At 37.2% G+C, this 21,253-nt stretch overlaps 1 protein-coding gene and 1 pseudogene across 2 annotated transcripts in view; one reads left to right on the forward strand and one right to left on the reverse strand.

Moving 5' to 3' along the window:
• The window catches only part of Arhgap32 (Rho GTPase activating protein 32), a 230,116-nt gene that overhangs the window by 113,829 nt on the left and 95,034 nt on the right, over positions 1–21,253 (forward strand). For both annotated transcript variants that reach the window (XM_013346244.2, XM_013346245.2), the window contains one exon: positions 14,867–14,953. In XM_013346244.2, coding sequence (XP_013201698.2) covers positions 14,867–14,953 — 87 coding nt within the window. The remainder of the gene's footprint in view (positions 1–14,866; positions 14,954–21,253) is intronic.
• Positions 15,484–21,221, reverse strand: LOC101997127 (annotated as a pseudogene).

Genomic DNA, 21,253 nt, shown 5'->3' on the forward strand with positions numbered 1-21,253 from the left:
AGACAGAAATCTTTAATAAATAAATAAATAAAAAGAAAAATGAAAATTTAAAGAGGGCAGGTTGTGATTATTTTAAAAAGCTGTGCTTTCCCAGAACAACAAAAGCTGTTTTTCATTTTATTTGTTTTTTTTTTCATGATAGTCAAAATAGAAAAAGAGATCTTGATTTCCACACACTACATAGAAGTTCCCCACCTGCCAATCTAATTCTGCCTTATCTCGAAGGAAGTCTTCCTAACATGATTGATATGTGTCAGAGTGTACTTTACTTTTCTTAATTGTATCTTAAAACCTGTTTAGATGGATTTGATCTATAGGATTTATGAAAGCACAGGATATTCTGTTCTAGATAATTGGCAGTTTAAAATGCAACAGAGATTTCTAACACTTGACTTTTTGACTGTTGACTATAAGACACCAAACAAAGGGTGTTTTGTTTGCTTAAATACTAGTATCTTTGAGATTTCAGCTATAATAATTTCTTAGTTACTTTTCTGATACTGTGAAGAGACCATGATCAATACAATTTTAAAAAAGATCATTTAATTTGGAACTCATAGTTCCAAAGGGTAGTGAAAGACCCCCTAAAAGGGTGTCTCACACCTTGGGATTCCCCCTGCCCAAGAACCGAGACCAGTCCACTGGATACAAAAGCAAGAGGCCGTTTAATACATACACACACACAAGAGTTGGCAGCACATAAGCATTATGTTGCAGAAACGAGGTAAACTCCTGTGTTGTCTCTAGTCTGGTAGATTAAGCATCTTGGAAGAGCTCTGCTCAGCTAATTGTGCTACCATGCAGAGAAGTGATGCTGGTGTGATGGAATGCGTGAGCTATGTGCTGCATTCTCATTGCACTTTGCGTTACTGACCACAGGTCAGATTGTCACTTAATCTTGGTTTTGCTTTCTTTATCTTCATATGGGGTTTCCTTAATGCACTAGAAATACTGGACGGTGACAAATGTTTTCTTTCGGCTAAGAAACTGGATTATGTGCTCTGATGTAACAGTTGAGATAGTGACAAGGTGAATGGAAAAGAGACGTAACAGCATAGGGCAGGGAAGGTTATCCCATGTTGTGTTAGTCTATCTCCTCCAGTGTGAATAGCTGTTTTTAAAAAGTAGTAGAAATACAGAGTTTCTCTTGTTCTAGAAATAGATTGTTCAGATAGCTTTACATTCCTGGAACATGTTCTGTTATGTTATGTGTATTTAAATACAAATTTCTTTGATCATTTTACTAATATTTCTAAATTGATCTCTCTACCTAAGCATGGGGGGATGTTTTTACTTATCGCTTTTAATAAATACTCTGGAATAATTTGCATTAATTAGAGCTATCTGTTGTTTGAAGTTTTCCTGTTAAAACCTTTGTGTTTGCTCCCAGTAAGAGGTCTAATTTTTAATTATCATTTAAAGTTAATATTTAAGATTGGTCTAATTTGTTTTTGTCTTTTTAAAAGATTAGTTTTTATATTATATATTAAGAAAAACATATCATATCATGCCTTTTAAATTTATAGAGTATAAAGAGTATAAACTGTGTAAAATATTCTAAAATTTAAGTCTGACCATAAAGCCAGGTTTTAGTTTTCTTGATCAACCTGTCTTCTGTCATTATTCAAATGATTGATTTTTAAATTTATTTTTTCTGTTTAATTTTTTTTCTTAATTGGAAAGTTTATTTTTTATTTTTTTGTTTTTCTGGTCAAGAGTTGAGGAAAACATATTTACTAGTAATTACCTATCAAAAACTGTTTGTCTTAAACCACTCTTTCTTCTTTATTTTCCATTAGTATTATGCAGCTAATGTCGTATATCTTTTCTTGAGAGAAATACATTGTTATAGGAATTGTTAATAGTTCATTTTACTTCCAGCCAGTGAGTGCTGGGTGCATTGTTGGATATTTAACCCAGGGTCTTACGTATGCTGAATTTGGGTTCCACCTGTTAGTCAATGTCCTCATATAGAGGTTTTTAATAAATGCAGTCAATTTTTTGTAATTTCCTTTGAAAAGTACTTTGGTGCTACAAACTATAGTTGTTGATGCACCAGTGTATTGTATTTTGTTTAAGGAAATAAAAATATGAAAACATAAAAACTGTTTATGTTAGGCAATTGGTGGTCCTGCACTCCTGGGAGGTCACCATACTGAAATCAGTGCTGACACGGGTTTGGCATAGTATCCTACAGGCATGTACCGTGCTGCTTCCAGCAACTTTTATTGCATTTTTTTCAAATTGTATTGTCTCATGAACAAAAATAATGATTTATCCAGATATCACAAGATATTTGTTTTGCTGAGAGGGGAAAAAGTCTCCTGTAACATTCATAGAAACAATAGGTACTTTTATCCATTTGAAGGCCCTCTCTTCCTCTGTGCTATGTGTCATACTGCCATCTAGTGGTAGCCTGGCAAGTGGACATGTTTGATTATAGGAAATCATTTGTTTAGTTTTAATCTTTTACCCAACATTTATATATACTGGTAAGTGATTTCAGTGCAAGGTGGCAGATCAGGTTTAGTCAGAAATAAGAAAAGTGTAAGTTTAACACCTGAGTTCTAAGGTTTTTTTATGGGGGAGCATTGTGGAAGTAACTTGGGAGTGCAGCTGTGACTCCCCTTTATTACAGTCTTGCTTTGATACTGTGAAATGGGGAAATAGGCAGTGAAGTGTGGCTTAAAAACAGTGAGGAGTAATAATACATTTTTTGAAGCCTGGACTTTTATTTGATTATTTGAAACAAGGTTTTACTTTGGAGCCCAGGCTGGTCTAAAACCTACCATGTAGCCTATGCTGGCCTTGTCTGTTGACTCTGCCTCCAAAATGCTTATTAGATTTTAGACTAACACACCTGGTTCTGGAATCCCCTCCATCCCAAGTGCAGAGGATTAAATGCAGGGGAACTCTCTAACACTGAGCTGTATCCCCAGCCTTACACTTTAATTTTAAATAAGGTAATTTGAATTATTTTTAACTGTTTGCACATGGTCTCATTAATTCTTCACAACCATTTTAGTAAAGGAGTTTGAAATAAGCATTGCTGAAGAACTTACTGTGTAGTACAGACATTCTGAATGTTCCTTTTCAAATAGAAAAGAATAATCAGGCTGAATTAATAGTTTAGTTAAAAAAATAAACCATAGTTTTAAAATGTCCTAGTTGAAAGTTAAAAAGTATATGAACTATGTTGTTGCCACAATTTGTTAAAGAAAAATAAAAATATTTATCTAGTTATGTCACAGAGTACTGAGAGAAGATGAGAGTTAAATAATAGACTAGATTCCCTAGTAGTCTTTGAAGTATTTAAGACAGAAATTCTTCATTTATTTATTTTGTTTGTGCATGCATGTGTGCTTGTGTGTTCCTGTGTATATACCTTGACTCGTGGGGGCAGCAGAGGACAACTTGTGGGAGTTGGTTCTTCTCTGTGGATTCCAGAGATTGAATCCAGGTCATCAGAATTTGTAGCAAGTGCCTTCACCTGCTTAGCCATCTCAGTGGCCAGCAATTCTGTTTCATGGTGTATTTTCTGAGAGAGTCTTACTATGTAGTTCAGGCTGGCCTAGATCTGTGTAGTTCTGATTGACCCTAACTTAGGGTTTTCCTTTAGAGACACGTGTCGCCATACCTGTCTAGAAAAGAGGCAGAAGTGCTAAGGCAAAAGCTTGGTGCAGCCAAATAGTCATCTGAACACTGAGGATGTCCCACTTATTTTGATGACTGAAGATGACGATGTTAGGTTTGACTTCACAATATACTTTTTCCAGAGAGTCTTCCCATCCTTAATTTAGTTTTCCTCAACCCAAAAGAAATGGAAAATGCAGCTTAAATGTTGGGCATATTCTGTAGCAATATTCCATCTAAGAGAAGTTCAGATGGAGTTATCAAATGCTGCTGTAATCCAGGACTTGGGTTTCTAACTTTATGTGAGCTTATCTTGTTGCTGTAAAAGTCCTTAGCTTATTGGAAATTTATATTTTGGAGTCATAATTGTCCTTGAAACTTGCTTTTCAGATTAACCAGAAAAATACTTGAAAACTGCTGTGTTGACTCTGAAACCATGAAAGGTGTAAGATGTTAGTCTATACCAGTGGTTCTCAACCTGTGGGTCCCAACCCAGACCTTTCACAGGGGTTGCCTTAGATTACCATAAAACCCAGATATTTACATTGTAATTATAACATAGAGAAATTACAGTTATGAAATATTAACCAATGCAATTATATTGTTGGGGTTCCCATTATATTAAGAGTCTCAGCCATTAGGAGAGTTGAGAACCACTACTCTATAAGCTACAGTTATAGACCCAACAGTAACAGCGAATTTGCTGTTTCTAATCATAGCATGACTCCTGTTGCTGTGCTGGGTGGAGTGATGTGATGAGAAACAAATAGACCTTGTGTTTGGGGTTTGTAGCCCAGGAGAGATACTCACAGTTATGAAACTAGGAGTTTAGTTTAGGATATGTGTACTTTTACCCAGCATTTCTCTTTGCCACGATGGAGAGAGAAAGACCTTGCACTGGGCTTTGTGCACCTTCTCTGAGGAAAATTCACAAACATCCTGGAATGTAAACATGACTTAGGATGAGAGGCAAGGCTCTGCCTTGTGACAGTTTCACTTCTCAGTCTAACCCCTAAACCCAGTACCTGTGATCTTTGCTCAGAAGGCCCCTATGATGCAAAAATGTGTAATTTTTTGCTTTCTACAAATGTGTGCTCTGATGTAAGTCACACTCAAATGGGACATGATCCTGCTGTGGTCCTTGAGGGACTTTTTGTTTATTTTTACATTTGTAGACCATGAACACCACACTGAGCTGAGTGTGATTGTAGTGTTTAGACATGAGTAAATAAATCAGTTCCTTCATCCGCACTCATCTGAGGAGACTGTGCTCTGCTGACTCAGTAGGTACACTAAAATGTGTTGTAGATCTCTAGTCTTTCTTTAATAAACTTGAAGGCCAATTGTGTTACTGATATTTGACCCATAAACCAAAATTAGTGCTTATCTGCTTGATAATGAAATATGATCCCATAGGCCTTTTTTTAAACCAGTGCTATAAACGAGGTAGTTGAATTCGTAGTTGCAGAGATTAGGGGATGGAGTATTATGTGGGTGGATCATTTAATTTTTACAGCAGAGCTTGTTCTCACGTCTCTATCTCCTGTAGGCCTCTGACATGAAAGGAAGCTTGTTTACAGTTTATAGCTACAACACTGAATTTGCCACCATGATCCAACTGTAAACGATGAATGAAAAAAGAACTCTCTGTGCTCTTTGCCATCTGTTGATTAAGCGTTGGAGAATGACTGTGCTGTGGGTGGAGTGTCGTGTTTTACTCGCCTTTCACCCTCCCTGTGAGAAAGGACTTTTCAGAATACTTGGAGCTTGATGAGTAGAGTTGTATTTTTAAAAATCCTAACAACACTAATAATGATTGGTTTCCTTGGTGATAAAAAAGTAAAGCTAATACAGGAAGCATCATTCCAAAGATAGATTTGGAATGAATTTAAAAATATGAGCTTTGAAAGTTGTGCTCTTTCTAATAAAGGACTGATACACTGTTAATTTGAAGAGCATGAAAATTGCTTAAGTTACTGAGTTTTGTCAATTTCTGTGGGTAAATTTAGCGCATTCTTTTCGTAGTTTGGTTTAGACAGTGCATAAAGGACATGCATTGTTCAGACCTGGGTGTAGAACTCCTAGTTCTTTTCCAGATAGCTTTCTTGGAAACCTTGCATCACCACTTAGAGAGTACTTCTGACAGAAAGTCTCTGGGAGAGCGAACAGTGTAGCAGTAAGCAGTTAAGAAGAAAAAGTATAAATGTATAGGTATTCAGATGTCTGAGAGGTGATTTCCTGAAGCACTCAAAGTAAAATAGAATATACCTTTATTGGAAACTGGATGGAATTTGGATATTGAAAGACAGAAGTACAGATCATCCAAAAAATGCAATAGATAAAATGCCTGCTAGGGAAGGGGAAACACACATTTTGAAGATGCTTTTGCTAAAAACCATTAACTCCTTACTTGGACTTATAAAGTTGAAGGCATAGAAATATATCATTGTTTTTAACCTGCATTCCCTTTGGATTCTAATCCCTTGTCTCTGGGCATAAGGCTAAGTACTTAGACTGTAGTTAGGAATTGTACTGCACAAGTAAAGTTGCAGGTCCTCCTCCAGGATTCATGACCTCACTGGCACCTGGAGGTTGGTTTCCAGTAACAGGCATGATTTCTCTCCTGTTGAGCAGGGTTTCAATCCAATTAGAAGATGTATTGATTTCTGCAACGTGTGAGTACACTACTGTAACTAGGGATATCTTGCCAAGCTGGTCATTTTTTTGGTTCATAGTCCTCCCAGCTGGGTAGGGCTAGTCACTGCCTTCTTCCCTCACCACCTTGCGCAGCCTATTTGTTAGTTTCTGTTTTTACTGTTTGGTCCTACATACTGGCAGTTTTTCATAAATACAATTTCTTTTCACCATTTTCTTTCTAGTTCTTTTCGGGATGAATGATTTTATTTATTAGTTTTTATTTCCTACTTTTTTTTTAAACTTTAAAACAACCTAAACAGAGAACTCTCAACAGAGGAATCTAAAATGGCTGAAAGACACTTAAGGAAATGTTCAGCATTCTTAGTCATCAGAGAAATGCAAATCAAAACAACTCTGAGATTTCATCTTAGACCTGTAAGAATGGCCAAGATCAAAAACACTGATGACAACTTATGCTGGACAGGTTGTGGGGAAAAGAGAATACTTCTACATTGCTGGTGGGAATGCAACCTGGTACAACCCCTTTGGATGTCAGTTTGGTGATTTCTCAGAAAATTAGGAAACAGCCTTCCTCAAGACCCAGTAATACCACTTTTGGGTGTATATCCAAAGGATGCTCAATTGTACCACAAGGACATGAGCTCAGCTATGTTTATAGCAGCTTTGTCATAGCCAGAACCTGGAAACAACCTAAATGCCATTTGACCAAAGAATAGATAAGGAAAATGTGGTACATTTACACAGTGGAGTACTACACAGCAGAAAAAAATAAGGAAGGACATCTTGAATTTTGCAAGCAAATGGATGAAGCTAGAAAACATCATTTTGAGTGAGGTAACCCAGACTCAGAAAGACAGTTATCACATGTACTCACTCACAAGTGTTTTTTTAAAACATAAAGCAAAGAAAACCAGCCCACAAATCACAATCCCAGACAACCTAGACAACAATGAGGATTCTAAGAGAGACATACATAAATCTAATCTACATGGAAAGTAGAAAAAGACAAGATCTCCTGAGTAAATTGGAAGCATGGGGACCTTGGGAGAGGGTCGAAGGGGAAGGGAGAGGAAGGGAGGGGAGCAGAGAAAAATGTACAGCTCAACAAAAATGAATAAATAAATTATATTCTTTTTCTTCTGGCTTAGAAAATGCATTTTTAAAAATTTAACTTGAGCACCTAACTAAAGTAAAAAAATGTATTAGTATCTGGCTTTCTTCTGTCGTGCAGCCCCATATTTAGTAGTTTTTTTTTTTTAATCAAATTCCTGTTTCTTATCTTCCATACCCTGGGCTGTCCAGGATAGCCATTCCATTCTTTTGTCTCCCACAGGTCATCATTCTTATTTCCATACAGGTAGAATTTGTTAGCAAGTGTAAAGTAGTGTCGATGGCTTCCTCAGCATTTCTGCTTTCTGACATGCTTTATTCTCCCAGGCTTGCTTTTCTTTTTCTCAAGAATGTATTGTTAAAACTCTTTCAGCCAGGCTTTATTGATGGGAATTCATTTTGACTCATGTTTTTGCACGGTATTTAGGTATGAATAAAATCTTGGTAAATTTATTTTAGAGCTTGAAGATATTCTTAATCTGCTCCATCTGTTCCTGTTCATAAGTTAGATGTTCTGTATTTTCTTAGATGTTTGCTGTTTCTAGTTTTCTTACCTCCCTCCTGCAGTTCTTAATTTTTATATGGAAATATTTCACTTTAGAACAAAGAATTTATTTATTTTAGCTTTCCTCATTGAACTGGTCTCTTGGAAACAGATCCCCCAGGTTTTGTAATTTGTAAGTATATTTGTATTACTTAAATTTTTGAAGGTTATTTTCCTGGACTATATTAACGATTTTTTATTTATCACTTTTTAAAATATTTTTTTAACTTTTTGAGTTTATGTGTGATCATATCATTTCCCCCTTCCCTTTCCTCTTTCCAAATGCTCCCACATCACCCCCCCCCCCAAACCCCGTGCACGCCTTCAGATTCATGAATACACATTCTGTTCAGCAGAGCATGAAGCTCCTCTATAATAGATCACATCTTGGGACACACACAAAAATCTTCCTTCACTTTTTAAAAGACCTTTTTCTTTGTCTTTTTCCCTCGCTTGTTTCAGGTGAAAATTTAGCTGCCATTTATTTTATACATTTATAATACATATTTCTTCTTTAAAGATTGAAAGGCTCTTTTTTCTTTGCCTTGATAATTATAGGCATGCATATGATATGCCTAGAATGGGTTTATTTATCATATTTGGAACTTACTAAATCCATTTGATTTAGTATTTGAGGTTTATATTTTTAATGAATTTTGGAAGTTTTTTGTTTGTTTTTTTTTTTTAAATCAAACATCTCTGCCACATTTTTAGACCCTCTCAGTATCTACTTTATATCTTCGGTTATCTCTCTGAAATCTAAACTGTACCACTAAGTATCTTCATTTTTTTCTTTTTGGTGTTTTGTTTATAAACTCCATATTGTCTTGCTTTTAAATTCACAGTGACTAGTTTGCTATCAATATCTGGCAATAATTTTTCATTTCCTTGGAGATCCTTAAAGTTTCAATGTTTTGGAATTCCCATATGTTCTGTTATTATCTTTAAAAACTGGTTTATTTTATGATTGCCCTTCAGGTTCACTTTGTTATACTGGTGTGTCAGAGATTTCATACTTCCTCAGGCTAGATAATATCTTTTGTATAAGTATAAGCTATGTTCTGCTTATCCGTTCACCTCCAGATTTATGCTTATATGGCCTCTAGCTGTTTGTTTGTTTTGTTGTTGTTGTTGTTGAAAGCTTGCCTTTATTTGGGGAAATATATACACAGAACGGAATTGCCGAGTTCTGTACTAATTGTTTTTCTTCAAGGATCACCATACTGCTTTCATAGGAGACAACCCTTTTTTATATTCCTACTATTGCACAAGAGCTCCAATTTTCCTGTATTCATAGTATCATTTGTTTTGATTTGGATAATTGCCATCTTAGTAGATATGGAATGCTATCTCATTTGTAATTTAGATTTTTCAGATGTTACAATTGTAGTATAAATTTTTCTGGTGATTAGTTGTGTTGATTATCATTTCATGTGCTTACTGGCCATTTGTGTATCTACTTAGGGAACTGTCTCTAGGTGTTTTTGCTCATTGTAAATGAGTTTATTTTTGCTTTTGCCAATGATGAGTTGTAGCCCTGTTTCTACGTACTGTTGACATTGATAAATATTATGGATTACATACACTTAGTTTGTATTGTTTTTTTTTAAAAAGGGTGTTTGTGTATGTGTGTGAGTGTTTCTAGATATGTGCATCTGAGTCAGGTACCTGCAGAGACAAGAGGCACTGGATCCTCTGGAGCTATAGTTACAGGAGGTTGTGAGCTACCTGACATGAGTGCTGGGGAACTGAACTCAGGTCTACTAGAAGAGAAGCAAATGTTCTTAATGACTGAATTATCTCTTCATTTCCAAAATTATGTTGGAGGAAAGGAAGAAACAGCCACATTTTTGTTTTGTTTTGAGGCAAGGCCTCTCCGTTGTATCCCTTGTTGGCCTGGAACTTTCTATGTATACCAGTCTGGACTCAAATTCAGACTGCTGGGATTAAAGGCACTGCCATGGTTGTCTTGATGAAAATTTTTTTTTTGCCTTAAAATGTGTGTTACTTATTTGCTTCTTATGTCATTGTGTTGACTTTGTATATTGCTTTGAGGAGTTAGTGTTGAGAACTTTATAATATTGAATTGTCTAATATATAAGCATAAAATACCTTTCCATTTATATCATTCTTTTTTCTGAGTTTTTTAAAAGTATTTATTTATTTGTTATATATACAATATTCTGTCTGTGTGTGTGTCTACTGGCCAGAAGAGGTCACTAGACCTCATTACAGATGGTTGTGAGCCACCATGTGGTTGTTGGGAATTGAACTCAGGACCTTTGGAAGAGCAGGCATTGCTCTTAACCACTGAGCCATCTCTCCAGCCCCATTTATCTCATTCTCATTTCATTGGTGTTTTATATTTATATTATTGTCAATAGTGCCTAAAGCTGTTCCTATAGCAGCTCCATTTTTGTTGTTCCTGTCACAGAACTAAAACTATAATTTTTTTGCCACACATATTGACTAATAATTCTTTTGAATGCATTAGTCTCTTAAGTAACACAGGAAACAAAATATGGAATTTTTAGCAAAAGTTAAAAGATTACTCGCTTTTAATGTAACATTTTTAGTTATTACTTTTGTCTTGTTTACTTTTCTGGTCCTAGTGTGGAATTCTGAGCCTTTGTTTGTTTTTTTTGTTGTTGTTGTTGTTGTTTTTTTTTACTAAATTATATTTTCAACCCAATAACTAGGCTTTTTAAGCTTTTGTTTACACCAATTTTTTAAAGGATGAATTTCTTAAATCATGTACACAAGTGAAACCATAACCCATTATTAAAGATATACTGGCCTGTGTAATTGTGCATGCTTTTACCTTTATTGATATTCTTACTCTCGCATGTTTTGTGTTAGTGTTTGCTATTCTTTTGTTTTACTCTGTATGACAGCCTTGAATATTACCTTTAGACAAATCTAGAAACAGCATACACCTCAACTTTTCTGTGTCAACAAACATAACAATTTGGGGTGTTCTTTTTAAATTTTTTGTGGTCATCATCCCTCTGTACCATTATACTTTATTTCTGTTTGTTTCCCTCTCCTAGTCCTCTTCCTCCTCCCTCCTTCCCTACAGCTGATGATCTTCTTTCTGCAATTGTTGCCTATATTTACTTTACTGCTACCTGTATGCCATTACACTTTCTGTTTCTCATCTCCATTAATATCTCTTTCCTCCCTTATGTGATTCTTGGTTTCATGGCAAACATACACACAAGCATACATACATACATACATACATACATACATACATACATACATGTATACTTGTACATGGATAAGTTTAAATTGGGTTGTGTGTATGAGATAAAACATGAGATAAAACAGAATATTTGCTTTTCTGAGATTGGTTTATTTCACCTAAAGATTTCAAGTTTCAAAAAAAGATTTCAAGTTTCCATTTTCTGCAAATGTCATGATTTTAGCTTTTGTTTATTTATTTTTTAGTGGCTGTATAAATTCCACTGCATATATGTGCCACACTTTCTTTATTTATCAATAGGTATCTAGACTGGTTTCATTTACTGGCTATTGTAAATAGTAAAGCTATAAATATGGATGTGCACATTTTTGTTGTGTTTTGATTTAGAGTTCTTTAGGCATTTACACAAGGTTGGTATAATTAGATCATGTGGCAGTTAGCTCTATTTTAAGTTTCTTGAGGAACCTCCATACTGATTTCCAAAGTGTTCTGTTCTAAAATGACTTTTCTACAGGGTGAGAAGAACCACATGAGAAAAAAGGAAAATCTTAAAAAAGATGACATAATGAATCAGCTTCTTCCTGGTCCTTCAGAACTAGATAGTTATATATATATGTGTGTGCATAAAGAGTGTCTTGGCATGTGTTATATCTGATTCCTCCCAGAACTGTCCTTGAGTGGCCATTTAGGTGTTCTGACTTCTGGTACCCAAAGGTTCTGATGAGGATGGTTGATGACCTCTTGAGAACTCCTTGTCTGTAGCCCAATGGGGTCTTTCTGGATGCTTTTAAGATGTTTGTCTTAGGACATTTGTGTGGTATTGCATGTGAACATCTTTAAGTTTGTATAGGTTCATTGTGTATCTTGATATTCACGTCATTCATCAAATTGGGAAAGTTTTTATATTTGTTTCCTGAAATTCCATTGCCCTCTTTTTCTCTTTTCCTGTTTTTTGTTTTGTTTTGTTCTCTTTTTGGACTCCATACACAGCAATGCGTACATTTGATGGTTTCCTGTGCTCCACTAGGGTCTGTTGCTTTTCTTCAGTACTTTAGTCTTATTCTTCCTTACCCTCTAATTTGTGTTCTGTTTTCTGGTTCACTGACTCTTCTTCTGTCTGCTCTGATCTGCCTTTGGCTCTTTCGAATAAATTTTCCTTTTCAGTTATACTTTTTTAGCTATGCAATTTGATTTTGTTTTCTTTTTAGTTTAACACATATTATCAATGTTTTATTTCATTTATAGAGTGGTTTTTTTTTTTTTGACTCTCCACATCTGCTCTTTCTCTGAGTGTCATGAAAGCAGTTGTTTGTGTGTCTGCCATGAGGTGTTTTTCAGGGCAGTTTTGCTGATAACTTACTTCCCTTGCTCCTTCCTTTCTTCTTTTTCATATATTAGTGTGTTCTCAAAAGGAACACCACTGATAGAAGGAATATACATACAGATTAAAGGGTCATTTATTGGATTGGCTTACAGGATTGGTCTGGGTTGTCCAGTAGTGGCAGTCTCACACTGGAGAAGCCAAGAACCTGGTTCATCCCATGTGGGTGGATGCCTCAGCTGTCTCAGTCTGGAGCTAAGGGCTTGGAGGATTCCTGGAGAGTTGCTGGTCTTTGGTCTACATTGGAATCCCAAAGAAGTCAGTTCTGTTATTGGAGAAGGAATGCTGTAGCTTTAGGGTAGGTGAATTTGTCAACAAGAGTCGGGGTAAGCAGGCAAAAAAAATCAGAGTTACCTTTCTTCTGTCCCTGTATCTGGATTGACACTGGAAGGTGGTGCCCACATTTCATGAGTACCTTTCTGCTTCTGACAGTCTGGTCGAGAAAATCCCACCCGGGAAACAGAAACTTGACTTTAGTTGATTCCAGATGCAGTTAAAGTATTAACCAAATTTCGCCACCACAGATAGAGGTCTTGTTCTTGGCAGCAGTTTTAATTAATTCCTTTAACTATTTGCAGATATAATCTAGACTAGAGGTTACTTTTTGGAGAACTGTGAGGACTGGATAGGTACAGTCTCTGGTCTTCACCACCCCAGTTCTCTGTGTGTGGTCTCTGCTCTCTGTGTCTGCCTTCACAGCTCTTTTCTCCTCCCCTCTGCCGCCACAGCTTTCCTCACTTTTGTAACTCAGTAAGCTCTCTACGTCCCAGGCCCTGAGAACTAGCAGCATTATACTCTCTAACAGACTAGGCCGTCTTCCTTGGCCCTTTTCAGCTTTTTCTGGGCCATTTCAGTCTTAGCTGTTGAGTGTCATGGTGGTCTTAGAGGGATGTTTCTTTTCAATACTGTGCTTCAAGGCCGTAGGGTCCTTGCTTAAAGAGGCTCCCTGCTCTGCTTAGGCCAGTTCCCAGCTGCTGCTTTTCCTTAGTCTTTAATGTGTCTTGGTTCAGACTTGGGAAGCAGCTGATGGCTGGACATCAGTCAATTCTGCTGCTGTAATTACAGTTTGTCACTTTAGTCTACAGTCTCCCAGGGTTTGGCTGACTTCTCCTTGTCCTGTTGGAGGAAGAGTCTTGATTCTCTGGAACTTACCAGGCATCCAGGCTTTTGTTTGTCTCCTGCCTTAGCAAAAGTCTTGTCTCTTTCAGGAATTTATTTAGGCTTCTTTTCATTTTTAAGTCTTTAAAATTTTAAAACTGCATTTGTGCCATGAAACTAGGTTATTCATTGTTAACCATGCGAATTTCTTAATATCTGAAAATTTTTAATGAATAGCTTCCTGTGACATTGTTCACATGGAGAATGTAGTTTTTTAAGCAGAGCATAGTTTACAGCATTAACTACAATGACATGTGACATTTGTGAAGGATTTCTTGAGTGCCATGTGGCTTGAGAATAAGTGTTAGGTCCTTTCACTAAGTAGGTAGAGTACTATTACGTGATCACTTACTGTTACTTTTGAACACAGAGTCCTATTTTAGGGGATAATCATAATTTCACTTCCAAATTGGAGTCAGGTGTACCACATGAATCTGTAAAGCAAATAGAGTACAGGAAAAATAGCAAAGCTAGCAGCACAATGGATGGCGATCCTTAGCCTAGATGGCATAGAGCGAGTAGTCAGATCTGTAGCAGACTGTTTTGGATATACACTTCATCTAAAGACAATTTGGTCTCAGCTGTTGCTCCTGCTCACTAATCAGCCCCATGTTGCCGATTTTCTGTTTTCTTTTAATAGAAGCCACAATCTATTTTTCATATGAGACCCTAAACTTTATATATGCTGTCAGCTTAATTCAAGTAAAAATAAAATAAAATAAAATAAAATAAAATAAAATAAAAGCCAATGTTCCGACCCAAATGGCAAGTTTGAAATTATACATGGCTATAGGTTAAACCATTTTATGGGCAGCCAGTTTGTTTACTGTACAATAGTCTGGGCTATTTTTAAAACTTGTGATGGCATCTCTAAGTTTACAGTTTAATGCTTTTGTGCATAATAAACAAATAGAGGGAATGATGACCTGATTATGTTATGGTAACTTGCTTATGCTTCTGTGCAATTGTGCTAGTTAGATAAAAAAAGAATGAAGCAAATTCATGAAAATGTACTTTTTGAAATTCTGAATTTTTCTTTTACCTGCACTTTAAGCTATAGACTTCTAAAAGGCACATCTTACATAAACTTGATGTGAGGGTCCAGGTATTACTATATGCCTAGTTTATCCTTATTTGTGAATCATGACTTCCTTGTTCCTTTTCTTCTGTGACACAGCTTTCACTATCAGAAGAGCAGAATGAAATCATGAAAAATGGCTGTGAATCTAAAGAGCTGGTCTACCTCGTGCAGATTGCCTGCCAGGTAATTCTGAGGATGCATCCTCTACCTAGAGTGATTATTAATACATTGTATTTCTTACATTGCTTAAAGACTTACATTCTGCAAAAAGATGCTTCTATTGAAATGTAATTGAGCTGTGAGTAACTATTACAAGAAAATACATTAGTATCTTTTTAAAAACAAGTGTCATCATACACTACACATCAAGGTTTCAGTTGTGTTCCTTCTTAGCAATGTGGAGGTTTCTGGCACTTTGAAGTACTGAGTAATGGTGAGTACTAGCACTGTGCTTCTTAGCTTTTCACATCAGCACTTCTAAATGCTGGGGCTGAAGCTGTCAGTTCAGCAGGATCAGTTTTCATCTAAGATCTTAAGTAAAAGTATTTCTTACAAAAGAAACACAAAATTTATTGAGAAATTAAATCAGTTTTTAATCATATGTCATGAGAGAAGAGGCCATTTTTCTCTTTCTCAAGTTATTATATAGCAGTGGTTTTCATCCTGGGTGGATCTCATATCAGATACCCTACATATCAGATATTTACAATTCATAACAGTAGCAAAATTACAGTTATGAAGTAGCAATGAAATAATTTTATGGTTGGGGATCACCAAGTATGAGGAACTTTTTAAAGGGTCACACCATTAGGAAGGTTGAGAACCACTGCGCTTAGTTGTAATAAGATGTGTGCATGCTTTGTAGCTGCTGCTTCTTGACTGCTCATATTGGAACATGAGGGTATTCATCATGGCGTGCTCATAATGAGATTTAAAATATGCCATTTGAAATCAGAAATTTCTTTATCTAGTAAACATGGAGCATAAGCATATTTCAGATTCACTTGTACTACACTCAAAGAGCCTTCTGCCTGTTAATGAATTGGTTATTGGAAAACAAATGTTGGGAGGAAGATTTTATTTGACATGTAATTTTTAGTTCTGGGGAGAAAATAAGATACAGAATTTCTGTATTTTTAAAAACACAGTGACTGTGGGTTTTTTTTTTTTTTTGGCTCTTTTCAGTTTATTGCATGAAGGAGTTACACTAGTTCAAGTTAAAAGCGGACCAAATGGTTAAATTTTACAAGCTGTGAGGTTTTTAAACTTGTGACAAGGGACAGGAGGGAAATTCTCCTTATTGCAAGGAAATCCTCACTTAAGCTTCAGAGTCACAAGCACTTAAAACCCTTGAACCTTCAGCTGATCGTCCTTAGCCAGTCCAATCTCTATTAGGAAGTGGCATATATTCTTGCGCTGGTCACCCTGTAGCTGAATTACTTGTCCATATTCTGGATGCTCAATTACAGTACCATTGCACAAATTTCTTCTTAAACGCCTTCACTAGTTTCTTTTTATCGTAATGATCAGCGATCCCTTGGACAGGGTCTTCCTGCTGTTTCTCTGTTGAATTCTTATATGGATATAATCCTCACTGCCAGCAGGATGTAGGTCATTACCCTTACTTGCATCAGTAAAGGGGTCGAAAGAGTGGAGGTGGGGGGGCGTCGGGGAAGCAAGGGGGCTCGAGGGGGAGGCAGACGAGTCCTCGGCAGCGGCTCAGTGACTAGGGTTGTGATTGTATTCTTGAAGTTAAAATTTATTAAATCTAGAAAATTCTGTTGCTTATATAATGAATATGTAAATTCTTAGTTCTGGATTTGAATAATTTTTTTAATTAAGTACTTTTATTTTTAGGTGTTGAAACATAGTATTGGAAATAGAATTCAGCTTGTATGTAATTTAGATGTGCTTTGTTGAATGTCACCCCGTTTCTTAGAGAAATGACGAAGTTCTAAATTCCATGTAACCGTTCATAAAATATTTTTGGTTAGAGAAGTACTTTCTTATTTCAAGGTATTGATAACAGGCAAGACATGAACATTTGCATATACAGACCCTATTTAATCTTGGTGATTTGTGTAAGTCAACAAGGACTTGTATTTTTGCTGGTGAGACAGAGTGAATGACTAGCATTGGGTGATTGATGAGACCTGGTAAAAGAGAAGGAAAGAAAACACAAAATCAGAAAAATCTCAGGTCCTTGCTGGTTTGAGATTTGACCATATTAAGAGAAATGCTAAGTTGGTTTCTTAAATGCAAATGTTAGATGCTTTTCTAATAAATCAGTGCTACTAATATATGAAGAGAATCATGTGTTCTTTATTTATAAAATATGATTGGTATATCTGGAATCAAGTTTTCTGTTCCCCTGCAGCCTAATACATCTAAGCATCTCTTCTTCTGATCAACAACTCTTTAAATGCATAATTGTTACATGATTGCACTTCCATGTATTGCTGACCTAGATGTTAAATAGTTTCCTCATTGTAAATGTCTTGTCATACTGCTTAAAACATTTTGGAACAGTTGCTAATAGTATTTATTATGCCAGAGTGATAATTTACTACTTGATAATGATGCCATTCGTCTCTTCTCTGCCTCACTATATATAATTACTGAAGCATCAATGCTTAGTTTAATAGTCTCACCACATATGCCAGCCATAAGCTATATTAAATAAGAATTTAAAAAATAATTGATAGCCTCACTACTGAACCCTTTAATTTTGCAAACAAGGAAACTGAGGCTCACAGTAATAAAGTAGCTGTCCTAAGCTATGTGTAGTCTTAGCAGCAGGAGCTGTGAAAGAGTTCAGCTTTCTGACTGCCATCTTCCCCTCTACTTCCTTGCAATATTCATTCCAGAGTAGACTGAAAAATTGGTTCGTCTCTAGCAAGATAAGATCACCATCTCACACTGCAATGGTTAGTTTTAATTGTCTACCTGACACAGCCTAGAGTCACCTGGTGAGAGAGTCTCAGTGAGGGATTGTCTAGAGCAGGTTGCCTTGTGGGCATGTCTGTTGGGAATTGTTTTGATTAGGTTAATTGATGTAGGAAAGATCCAGGCCTTTGTAGACAGCACTGTTCCCTTCCTTTGGATCCTAGGCTGTGTGAAAGTGGGAAAGTTAATTAAATAATAGGCATCATGCATTCATTCTCTCACTACTCTTCACTGTGGCTGTGCCTGCTACCTTGATGTCCTTGATATGATGGACTGTAACCTGGGATTTTGAGCTACAATAAGCCCTTTCTGCCCTAAATTGCTTTTTGTTAAGAGTATTTTACCACAGTAACAGGAATGAAACAAAGACTCACACTGATGTAATTTGTTTCAAGAGCTGTTCATGCATTTTATACCTCTGCTAACTTCTACATTTTTAACGATATGTACTTAAAGTTCTTCCTAAAGTAATTTTATATGTGTGTGAGTTATTTTGCCTGCATGGGTATATGTGAATCACAGGCATGTCTGGTGCCTTGGAGGTCAGAAGAGGACATTGGATCTCTGGAACTGGTTGCTTGCTGCCATATGGAAACTGGAATCTGAACCCAGATCCTTTGTAAGAGTAGCCAGTGCTAATCACAGAGCCATCTCTCCAGCCCCCAAGTTCTTTTTATTTTTCTAAAATTTTTGACCTGTCATCTTACATGCTACCTTGTTTTATTAGCTTCAAAGGTAAAATACTTTGACAAGTCTTTTCCTTTTCTGTAAGTTGTAACACTAATTTCTTTGGGTATTATCTTCTTTTAAATATATTTTTGTCTGCTCTTTACAGTTTTTATTTCTTTTAAAATTACGAGTCTGAGCCGGGTGGTGGTGGCGCATGCCTTTAATCCCAGCACTCGGGAGGCAGAGGCAGGCGGATCTCTGTGAGTTCGAGGCCAGCCTGGTCTAGAAGAGCTAGTTCCAGGACAGGAACCAAAAAAAGCTATGAAGAAACCCTGTCTCGAAAAATAAAAAAAAAAAAAAATACGAGTCTAGCAATGTAAACTGTGTCTTCTGTACAGAATGAATCAAAGTTCATTTGACATTTCTTGATGAACTATGTGCCTGTAGCCTGTAGCCATATGACATATGTAGTTTCATTCTCAGCATCATGAGATAGATGGTTAGGTTTATGTCTTGTACGTAATGCAACCAAGACTTGACTGTTAGTACCCTTCCACAATGTAATAAAATCAAAGAGGTACCAAGATTTGAACCCAAGTATACGCTGGTTGGTTGGCTGGTTTGTTTTGGCAACGTCTTTATCATTTTCTGGTGTGATTTGTACTGTAAACATATCCCAAATGTTAATAAATTTCAGAAATTCACTTAAATGACTGTTAGTCTAGTTTCTTGCCACGACATTAGGGAGCAGGTGTTGTGTAACAGGTTTTTTTTTTCTTATGAGATTGAAACATTTTTTCCTACAGAGAATCTCTTTAAACAGGAAGATTAATAACTCAAAATAGCTTCAAGAAGTCCCTGAAACTGACCAGATTCACTGGGCTTGTCCCTGACTGAGTGTAAAGAATAAAAGCCAGAGCCTGTCTCAGATTATTCAGAGCTAAGCTAGAGGACGACACAAAAACCTCTCAAAAGAGCAAAGCTGTAGAGACTCTGAGACCAGATTGGCTGTCTGGAGGAGGTATAGACACACTGATGCATCTGGAAATGGACCACCTCCAACCTATTAATCTGCCTGTAGACTGTGAAGTGTGCTCCAGATTTCCAGCTTTGTGAATTGTTACCCATGCTGGGGTGGGCCTTGGTAATGCAGGTGGTAATACAGGGTCAGAATTATTCTGAGTCATTTCTTCTCCTGTAAGTAAGCCCACACCCAGTTCAGTAACCTGGGCTTTGGTGGTATCTGTACTTTAGTCTATCATAGTAGCTTGGGCTAGGGTAAGTAGATATATGCTGTGTCTCCCCAGGAAAGGTTTTGTTGCACAAAAGCAGGCATATTTTCTCATCTACATGTGTGTGTGTACACACACATGCTCACACATGTACACAAACACACACACACACGTATGTATGTACATACATTAAATTCTAGAACTCTCAAGAGATCCCAGGCCAACTGTGTGTAAGAGTATTGCTTTCATGTTACAAAAATATTTACATGGTCTACTGTAGACCCAAAGCAAGTACAACAGACACCAGATACTGATGTGGGAGTGTCATATATCAATCTGTTGATTTCATTGGTTAAGTAATAAAGAAACTGCTTGGCTGGCCCTCATAGGTTAAAACATAGGTGGGAGGCGTGAACAGAACAGAATGCTGGGAAGAAGAGGAAGTGAGCTCAGACTGACAGCTCTGCTCTCTGGAGTAGAGACGCCATGCTCCCCTCTCCTGGGAAGTTGCGATAGCTCTGTTCTCTGAGGCACACACGATGAAGCTCCGACCCAGGATGTACGTAGGCTAGAATCTTCCCGGTAAGTGCACCTAGCTGTGCTACACAGAAGATTAGAAATGGGCTAAATTAATATGTGAGAATTAGCCTAGAAGAGGCTAGATAGAAATGGGCCAAGCAGTGTTTAAAAGAATACAGTGTCCGTGTAATTATTTCGGGGCATAAGCTAGCCAGGCGGCCCAGGGTGCTGGGGACGCAGCCCCACCGCTCTATTACTACAAGATACCAGTCAAACAAATCTAATTGTCCGATAAGGTGTTGTTAATGCCTGAGTTGCGAGACACCCATTGAGACCACCACAAACCGACTTTCTGATGCAGTCACAGAAGGTTTCTTTATTCTTACAAGCTAGCAAGCAGGGACTTCATTCTACACACCAATGCAGTGGATGAGGGAGGAAGGCCCATAGCTCACAGTGCAGTTGGCTCTAAGTGAAGAGGCAATTTTTATAACTTTCCACAGAAACACCTGACAATTGTAAAAACTTGTTTGTTTAACCTCTGATTGGCTGTTCTCAGGTCTCTAGGCAGCCAGGCAGTTTTGTGGGCATTCGTGGCTTTTCTCAGAATTTCCAGGTATAAAGGATGGGGTGTGCCTGTTAAGTTAGAAGGCAAGGGGGCCAGCCCATGGCCATGGGGCGGTTTCTCTGTCAGGTAAGCTACCAGCCTTTTCTATGGCCCAAGGGTCTGCGTGAGCATGCCTTTAGCTATTCCCCTAACAGAATTTCTATTCCACAATCAGGTAGAAGGGCTTGGTCACATCTGGCAGCTGTATTGCCAGGGCTTCTGGAAACCTCTGCTTGAGGGTGTCAAATGTCTTCTGTCTGTCTTCTGTTCAAGTAAAATCTTGTTCTCCCTTAGTGACCTGGTATAGGGGCTTGGCTAGTTCAGCAAACCCTGAAATCCAGAGGTGGCAGAACCTGGCAGTACCCAGGAATTCCCTTACCTGCTTAGTTGAAGCAGGGGTGGGAATCTTCAGTACTGTTTCCCTGTGGGTGTCTGAGAGCCATCTCTGGCTTCCTTTGAGCTCATCCCCCAGGTACATTACCTGTTGTTTGCAGATCTGGGCCTTTTTTT

Source organism: Microtus ochrogaster, chromosome 5, assembly GCF_000317375.1.
Source record: "Microtus ochrogaster isolate Prairie Vole_2 chromosome 5, MicOch1.0, whole genome shotgun sequence".
Lineage (NCBI taxonomy): Eukaryota > Metazoa > Chordata > Mammalia > Rodentia > Cricetidae > Microtus > Microtus ochrogaster.